General features: G+C 44.7%; 1 protein-coding gene across 1 annotated transcript in view; it reads right to left on the bottom strand.

Annotated features, from left to right (window-relative positions):
• The window catches only part of LOC140719622 (arf-GAP with SH3 domain, ANK repeat and PH domain-containing protein 2-like), a 111,780-nt gene extending 102,335 nt beyond the window's left edge, over nucleotides 1–9,445 (bottom strand). Inside the window, exon 1 of the mRNA XM_073034352.1 lies at nucleotides 8,988–9,445. Coding sequence (XP_072890453.1) covers nucleotides 8,988–9,113 — 126 coding nt within the window. The 5' untranslated portion in view covers nucleotides 9,114–9,445. The remainder of the gene's footprint in view (nucleotides 1–8,987) is intronic.
• Between the last annotated feature and the right edge of the window lie 394 nt (nucleotides 9,446–9,839).

A 9,839-nucleotide genomic window follows, 5' to 3' on the forward strand; every position in this document is an offset into this window, starting at 1 on the left:
GTGTGCTCTTTCATTGATTCTATTGTGTTTCTTGTATTTACTGTGATTTCCCACAAGAGAACAAATCTCAGAGCTGTAGATGGTGACATATATGGACTTTGATAATAAATTTACTATGGACTTTAAATCTGTACATCTTTGGGAGGTGGGCAGAAACCAGAACACCTGAAAGAATCCAACATTGGAAGAAAATGTGAACGCCACACGGGTGGGGTCAGAAGGCAGAGTCAGGATTGAACCTGGGTTACTGGCAGTGAAAGACAATAACTCTACCAATTGCACCTGTACTCTCATCGTAAACTGTGAAGTGTTACAGGATGACATTTTGTTTATGCAAATCTTTTCCCTAATACCTCAGTATTTTGGCATGTTTGGGAAATGGACTGGGGCAGTAGAGTTGTAAGGAAGTTGAACCACAGGCAAACACAATGTTCTCATCACCTCAGTCAACAGATATTATTTCCAAATGGAGAACTCCATCCACTTCTACCTCTGTGGGACCAACACCATTACAATTCTATAAGTCAGCGACAAACCCAAGCTTGCCACATTAAATTGAACATCTTCCAACAAGTTTTATCAAATGATTTCCCACACACCAACTATATTGAGGTGAGAGGATGGGCTTGGAGTCTTTCCAGGGCCAAAAGGGAAAGAAAAGTGGCCAAGTGGATTATTCCAACTTTCTAGATGTCAGTCTACATTCCAAAGTTAGCTACAAAGTGCTCAATGAAAATGCAGCTCTCCTAGATTTGCTTGTAGAAGTGTTCTGGGGAAATTACTCTTCAGCTACAACTTCTAGTAGTCCAGGAGGGTTTGCAACTGTGGTGATCAGCCAACTCAACACACACCAGAAATGGACCTTAAGCCTTCCACGATGTAAACTAAACTCATCAACCAGTCAGATTTCTTCTTTAAATTCAGATGTAATCGCTCCTTTTCCTTACTCCTTTCCCGAACATAGGTCAGGGAGTACACTGTTAAGGGCAAGACTTAACAGCGTTGATGAGCAGAGGGATCTTGGCGTCCAAGTTCATAGCTTCCTAAAAGGGCTACACAGGTTGATAGGGTGGTCAAGAAGATATACAGCATGTTTGCCTATAGTAGTTGAGGTACTGAGTTCAAAAGTAAGGGTTTATAAAACTTTAGTTAGGTCACATCTGAAGTATTGCATACAGTCCTGGTCACCACATTGTAGGAAGGATGTCACGGCATTGGAGAGAGTACAGAAGAGGTTTACCAGGAAGCTGCCTGGATTAGAGGGCATATTCTATAACGAGAGGCTGGGTTGTTTACTGTGGAGTTTCGGATGCTGAGGGGAGATCTGATAGAGGTTTAAAAGATTATGAGAGGCAGAGGTAGAGTAGACAGACTGTATATTTTCCCCAGGGTTAAAATGCCTAATACTAGAGGACATGCATTTAAGGTGGGGGGGGGGGTATCTTCGAAGGATATGTGAGGAGCATGTTGTTGTTTGGTTGGTTGGTTGTTGATTTTTTAAAACACAGAGCGATGGGTGCCTGGAATGCGCTGCCTAGGGACTTGCTAGGGACCTTTTCAAGAGATGTTTAGATAGGCACATGAATATGAGGAAATTAGAAGGGTATGGACATTGTGTATGCAGAAGGAATTAGGTTAGTTGGCAAGTTAATTACTAATTCTATTGGTTGAGCACAATATTGTGGGCTGAAGGCCAGTTCCTGTGCTGTACTGTTCTATGTTCAAAGTCACTATGCTCTGTGCAATAACAAACAAATAATTGGTAACTTCTCTGAGCCCAGCAGGTGAGTGGGATTAGAAGGCAGCAGGAACTAACAGAAGTAGTTAAATAACTTTCAAAATTCAGGAACACCAGCATGCAGGTGTATATGCTTCTACGTATATTGAATAAATAAATCTGAATTTGGACCCTAATTTGACACCGCTAATGTGATCTCGTCACACTCCATTGTCACGATCCGACTGTGAACAGCACTGCAGCAGTTTTGTAAAAGAAATGCAATTACAGTGTGACAAAATCCAAGGAGAACACACAGTATAAATACGGATAAAGGATCTATGGAAGTAGTAACGACTGCTAAGTATATACCATTTCTCAGTTTCTGGACACTCACATTTATTTATTGAGACACAAGAATAGACTCTTCTACATTTTCAAGCCAAGCCACCCTTGAACAACCCCACCCAATTTAATCTCGTCGTGGGACAATTTACAATGAGCAATTAACTTCCTGACTGGCAGGTCCTGCGACTGTGGGAGGAAGCCGGAGCGCCTGGAGAAAACCCATGCATTCCACCAGGAGGATGTACAGACACTTTACTGATGATGTCGGAATTGAACTCTCATAGTGGTTAACTCTTAAACGTCTCACGATGCATACGCAGAAACACGAACATGGGACCTCATCACATGCATAATGCTTTCACTGCAGTGAGTATCAGATGGCAATTCAGCTAAGGGTGGCTTAATCTTCATCTCCTCCAACACGTGTTCATGCCCAGCAGAAATCATTTCTGAGTTCATTAAAATCTGAGATTTTTCTCCCCTTTCATTGGTGAATTCTTGGATAATCAGTTGGGCCCCATATCTAAAAAGGACTACACTGACATTGGAGAGGGTTCAGGGAAGGTTTACGGGAATGACACCATCGAAGCGTGATGCTATTACAGCTCACGCCATTCCGGAGGTCAGGGTTCAATTCCAGCGCCATTCTGCAGGAGTCTCAGTACACTCTCCCCCTGCAATGTGTGGGTTTCCCCCGAGTACTCCAGTTTCCTCCCACAGTCCAAAGACATACCAGGTAAATTGTCCCACGATTAGGTTAGGGTTAATCAGGGTTGTGGGGTTGCTGGGGTGGCATAGCTTGAAGGGCTGGTAGGGTCTACTCTGTGCTGTATTGCTAAATAAACAGATACATTAATTAATAAGGGAAAATTCCACAAACAATTCATTAGGACACCTGGACATTTCAATTACAGTCCTGCCAAAATTCAGCACAAACTGACCAGGAAGAAACACTGGGATCCGACTGACTTCCACACCAAGTACGGCTGATAACACTTTGGTTAGGCTGCGTGTGGAGTACCGTGGGGAATTCTGGTCACCTCATTACAGGAAGAAAATAGGAATTTTGGAGAGGGTTCAGAAGAGGTTTACCAAAGTATTGCACTGCCTGGATTGGACGGTACGAGTTAACAAGAGAGTTCAGACGAAGTTGAGTTGTTTTCTCCAGAGCACTGGGGATTGAGTGGGGACCTGATGATTTAAAATTCTGAGGCATTGATAGGGTGAACAGTCAGAATCCTGTCTCCAGTGTCGAAATGTCAAGTACTAGAAGACATGCATTTAATGGAAGAATAGAAAGATTTAAACATGTGCAGAATAAGTTTTTTTTTTACTTGGAGTTCTCCAACCGCACCACAGAAAGTTCCCCAAAAGTTACCAAGGGAAAGCACACACAAGAAACAACTTCATGTTTATCACAATTTTCATGACCTTGGGTCATATCAGAACAGTCATAACTAAGTAAGTACTTCCACAAAATGTGGTGAAAGTGTCAGTGATGACAGGTGGGTATGCCAGGTGTAGCTAACAATCAGGTGCCAACATAAAGTGACACTGGATTGCTTGCATAACATTGGGGAACTCTGCCACAGAGAGAACTTAGCAAACCCACAACCAATCAGTCAGCAAGAATGCCTCACATAATGTCCAGGTCGCAAACAATTACAAAGAACACATAACAGCACAGCACAGGAAAAGACGCTTCGATGTCTGTGCTGGATATAGTGCCAAATTAAACTAAATTTGTTCTGCCTCCACATAATCTATATCACTTCAGATCCTGCATAATCACGTGTCTCTCTTAACGCCTTATAGACTGTGCTGGTGTATCTACTGTTGTGTGGCGGGGTGCAGATACGTCTCTACCAAAAGAGGAGTAAGGAGCTTCGTCCCTCTGCTAGCCTGCAGGTCACCCTTGAGCAAAGTATAGCACCTGCTTTGCCCCTCAATCAGGGTCACATGAAGCCACGGGAGCAGCTGGTGCGGATCACAAGTCCTGGTTACGTGACCGCTGACAGCAGACAATCTTCGAAGAGTATTTATAATGGCTGGGGTCACCCATCTTGTAAAGACACGGCCCAGAAGAGGACAATGGCAAACTACTTCTGTAGAAACAATTGCCAAGAACAATCACAGTCATGGAAAGACCATGTTCGCCAACATCATATGAAACAGCACATTAATGATGACAATTGTATCTACCCCTGGCAGCCAGTCCAGAGCACCAACCACTCTCCAAGTAAAGAACTTATCCCTCACATCTCCTTTCAACTTTATTATTCTCACCTTAAATACATGCCCTCTCGGGTTTGACATTTCTACCCTGGGGAAAAGATTCTGACTGTCTACCCTCTCAGAATTTTATACCATCAGGATCCCATTCAATCCCCAATACTCTGGAGAAAACAACCCAAGGTTGTCAGAACTCCTTTGATAACTCGTACTGTCTAATCCAGGCAGTGCAATACGCGGGTAAACAATTTCTGAACCCCATTTTCTTCCTGTAATGAGGTGACCAGAATTCCCCAAGGTACTTCACACACAGCCGAATCAGAGTGGTATACAACGGTAAAATGACTTCCCTCTTATTCGTACTATCCTGACCAATGAAGACAAGTGTGCCAATGGCTCTCTTTGTCATCTGAATAGCTAACTTGACCACTTTCAGGTAGTGTTGCCTTTGGAATCCACAGTGTTGTTAAGAGCCTGCCATTAACTTCATTTTCACTGTCATTATGTGCCATGTCACATGATGTCCGGCCTCCATCATGCCATGTCACATGATGTCAGGCCTATACCATGCCATGTCACATGATGTCAGGCCTATACCATGCTGTGTCACATGATGTCAGGCCTATACCATGCCGTGTCACATGATGTCAGCCCTATACCATGCCGTGTCACTTGGTGTTGGGCTTCCACCGTGCAACACTGCACATAATGATGATGAAGGCAATGGAAAACCACTTCTGTAGAACAATCATGATCAATCAAGATCAATCATGGGCAGTGTCTTTACAAGACGGGTGACCCTAGGCATTATCAGTACTTTTCAGAGATTATCAGTCTGACATCAGTGATCACATAACCAGGACTTGTGATAAGCCCCAGCAGCTCATACAACCATCCGCCACAACTCCCTGGCTTCACGTTGCTCTGATTGGGAGAAGTTAAGCAGCTGCTACATCTTTCCCAAGCATGCCCTGCAGTATACCGGAGGGGAGGAGCACATTACACCTCCTTTGTAGAGATGTCTCTCCACCCTGCCACCTCACACTACTCAGTTTAGTCCACCCACATATTAACTGATCTCTCGCGACCACGTGGGCTTCATTCGGGGGCTCCCATTTCCTCCCACGTTCCAAAGGTAAGGTCAGTAAGCTGTCAGCATGCTACGTTAGCACCAGAAGCGCGGTGACACCTGCAGATGCCCACCCCCACGCCCCCCAGCATTTCTTCAGGCTGTGTAGATCATTGATTCCACTCTGTGTTTCCATGTACATGTGACAAATAAAGCTGATCTTTAATCTTTAACCTCTTCACTGTCCAACACTCCACCAGTCTCAGTGTTGTCTGCAAACTGAAACAGCTCACAGGAGATGATTCTAGACAGGGGTTCCCAACCTGGAGTCCACAGCCCCCTCAGTAAAGGCCAATGCATAAAAAAGGTTGGGAGGTAGAGAGGTCGAAACACGTAATCCATCATGAGCGAGAGGTGCCACATGAAGGACCTAATTCATTCTATAACCAAGTACCTCGCAGGAGTAGGCACTAGTTGAACAAACGGGAACATTCACTGCCACTAACCTAGTGAGGTTAAGGGTCAATGTGCAAATCATAAACGTGAAGGATGTGAGCACCTGGCTTATCAAAAACAAGCAAAAGAGAGTCTAGCATGCTGTTGGATTGGGGGGGGGGGGGTGGAGAGGGTAGAATCATTCATTTGTTTGTAGTTTAACTTTACTATGCTTGCTTGTAATTTTATATATACATGTAATTGTTCAGCAAATTTTCCAGTAATTATAGGGCAGTTGCTTCCTGGATTTTTCTAGAAACTTCTTAGTTTTCAGTAGCAAATGTCACATTCTCTCTGTGACCATGTGGGTTTCCTCCCACATTCGAAAAAGGTATGGGTTAGTAGGTCACATGGGTGAAACTGTTATTGTGCTGTAACTCCCAATTAAAACTAACATTGTAAGTGGGATGCTCATGGATAACTTGCAGTTCCTCAGATAACAAAGCAGATCGTGCCCTCGCACAGAGCCAATCATTCAGATTCAGGCTAGTAACTAGGAAAGCAAGTTCTAAGTACGCATACAGAATGCATCTCTGAGATTCATCCTCCCACTGGCAGCCACAAAACAAGGAAACGCCACGGAACACGTTCAAGAAAACATCAAACACCCAACGTGTGAAAGAAGAACAAATTCCGCAAATGGCAAAAAGCAAGAGAACCACACAGAGAATATCAACATCAAACCAGAAGTCCAGGAGTATCAAGATTAGTTCAGTTCGGTTCGGTACTTCCAGACTACTGCAGGCCGTACAGCCAGTCTCGATCAAGCCGCTCAAAAGCAACAACAAAAAAAGGAACCAGAATTCAGAAACACATGCAACATGAACCTCAAAGTCCCCCAATACAAGCCCACAGGCACACAGATCAATCCTTGAGTCTGGAACACAAGATTCCTGCACTTTCCTCTGACAGCGAGGAAGACCGGCCAAACGCAGGTAGGAAGCACCAATCACCCATCCCGTCTTCCGCTCTCATTCTCGTCGACTTCCACCTTGCTCGACACCTCAATCGGAGAGAAGGAATGCAGTCTATCATGGGCTCATACCCCGTCTCCAGGCTGCTCTAATCCATAAAAAACCCTCGGAGACAGCAAAGCACAAGATCGTTCATCTTGCCCGAAAAACACACCATCAAAATGTAAATCACAGTTTCAATCACATGCAGCTTAGTAGTAGAATCGTCTTTGAAAGGAGAAGTAAAAGAAATAGTTTCATAAACTGTCAGCAGGACGTCAACATTGGTCACTGGTGCCATCACATGTAATGTGCTAGTTGCTTTCTGAGAACAAGTCTGGACAATGATTATTTCTAACAAAATCCTCTAATCACCTATCATGAAACATACAACTGTACAGCAATGGAAATGGAGAGGTCATTTAGCCCAGGATGTTGTACTGACCCTGATAGTTTTATCCTAAATGTCTGTGAACTGTGTATCATCCACATCCCTCTAGGTTCTTAGTATTCATGTGACGATCTAAAGCAGGTTCCCACCCTGGGCTCCATGGACCTCTTGCTTAATGGTATTGGTCCATGACATAAAAATGGATGGGACCCCTGATCTAAATTCCACCAGACTGGCTGCTTCAGCCACTACTCCTGATAACCCATTCCACAGCTACCACTCACCACACTCTACAAAAAACTTGCTCCTCGTGTTGCCCTTACTAACCTTAAAAACATGTCCTCTAGAGTTTGATATTTCTACCCATACACCACCGAAATGGGCCATTCAGACAATAAAGTCCATGGTACGCATCAGAATCAGGTTTAATATCACAGGTATACGTTGGGAAATTTGTCGTTTTGCAGCAGCAGTACATTACAATACATAATAACAGTGGGTGTCGGGGTGGAGATAGGTCTCTACCAAAGGTGCTCCTTCCCTCTGCTAGCCTGCAGGTCACCCTTGGGCAACCTACAATATCTGCTTAGCCCAACCACCCCCCATCATGCCCATGTGAAGCCATTATGAGCAGCTGGTGCACATCACAAGTCAGCGCTGAAACATCGACTGTTCACTCCTCTCCATAGATGCTGCCTGACCTGCTGAGTTCTTCCAGCATTTTGTGTGAGTTATTCAAATTGGCACATCTCCCTCCCTCAAAAAAGAATCTGCCTTTCCCGAGATTCAACCTGAAATATGTCTCTAGGACCAAACTCCCGGCCATCTTTCTTCACACCCTTCACATCTTGCCCTCTTTTTAAAAAAAAAAGTTTTGTGTTGTTTTTGACATGTAGCCGACTGCCTCGTAAGCGGCCCCGGGCACTTGATGATGTGAGGCACTCGATCTCCGCACGATCGCCACCAAGCGCAATACATTCAATTTCACAACTCGAAATGGTGGGACCTGACCTCAATTTCTGGGTCTTTGGCCCAGAACCAGAACCATTTAGCAATCACACCCTCTGGGGTTTATTCCCGAAATGAATGAATGCAAAAAACGCTGCAGGTTTGGGTACTAGTTATCGAATGTCTGGTGATGCATGGGGAGAGGCAGAGAGAATTGACAGGAGAGAACACAATTACAATCAGGCCGTTCCAGAAGAAAGGGTGGCGGTGGAAACCCGGGTCTCTTTCCCCTCACAGCAAACCAAACTGGAGGCTGGGCGCTGGGAGCGGGGAAATCAATCGAACTTTCAAGACTGAAACTGCCATTCCTCTTGGATAGAAAACAAAAGATATCAACCGGGTTGACTTCAGCTCTGCCACCTCTTTATCAACAAGGTGAGGTCACCATGGCACTAACCCAGGGCAGCCCTTTCGAAAAGGGTGTGCAGTGTTGAAGGCGCGTTCGATTCCCGCTCCGCCTCTCTGTCTGCCATTATTCCCGACTGCAGCTAAACAAAGTTTCCCGAGCGGGCACCTGCTCAAGAAAAATGCTTCTACTTTTTAACAGCAGCCCATAATAGGCAAATTTGTTCCTCGTTTGCGTGGTATGAAGCGTACCGGGGGGAAGGGGGGGGGGGGGGAATAGTCCAAAACAGCTCATCTAAAACACAGTCCCAAGTACAAGAAGGATTCGCCAGTGCGAGTAGCATTTGGAATACATTGAAACGCAATAATATCCTGCTTTACAAAAGACCCGCTTTCCTCCTTTCTCCTCTCGCACGAAACAGTGCTCACCTCCTCCAAAGCAATCACCGTGTTCCTGCAGTTTGACATCTTCGAGGTGAAGTTAGAGGTGATCGGCGAGTTGATGTCTTCTAACGTCTCGCTTACAAACTCCGAGATGCTGATCTGTTCCGGCATCCTAACTTTTTTTTAATAAAGAAAGAAGCAACTAATATGTAATTGCGCTGCCGCCTGTACAAGTGAAAACAAACACAGCGAGACCAGCCGCGAACTCAGCCCAGGGTTACTTTGTATCAAACGAGTCACGTGGAATCACGTCGGATACAATTTAAAGCAACACCGTGCTGTTCAGGAAGACGTCGGAGAGAGAGGGGGTGGGATTTGTGCAGACAGTGCATTTCGCGGTTTTCCTTTGTTTAGTTGTGTTGTGTGTGTTTGCCTTTCTTCTCTCTCTCTCTCATTCACTCTCTCCCTCTGTCTGTCACTCTCTGTCACAATCTCGCTGCCTATCTCTCCCTCCCTCTCTCCCTGTCTTTCCCTCTTTCCCACTTTCTCTTTTTCTCTTTGTCCCTCTCCCTCGTGCGCATCAATGTTTCAGCTTTAACATATATAAAACGTATTACACACAAAACGTCGGGACAATGTACAGTATTCATTTTCATAGATGCTGCTTGACCTGCTAAGTTCCTCCAGCATTTTGTGTGTACTGCTCTGGGTTTCCTGCCTATGCAGACTCTTGTGTTTATGACATGTAAAATGACCGTTTTATGACTATGGAAAATGCAGAACACACAGCAAGCCACGCAGCAAAAGAGAAACAATTTAACATTTTTAGGGAATACATCTGAGTATCCCGTGTATCTTTATTTTTTTCAGATCTCCAGCGTTATTTATCTCTATAAA

The sequence above is a fragment of the Hemitrygon akajei genome, chromosome 32 (genome assembly GCF_048418815.1).
Source record: "Hemitrygon akajei chromosome 32, sHemAka1.3, whole genome shotgun sequence".
NCBI classification, from domain to species: domain Eukaryota; kingdom Metazoa; phylum Chordata; class Chondrichthyes; order Myliobatiformes; family Dasyatidae; genus Hemitrygon; species Hemitrygon akajei.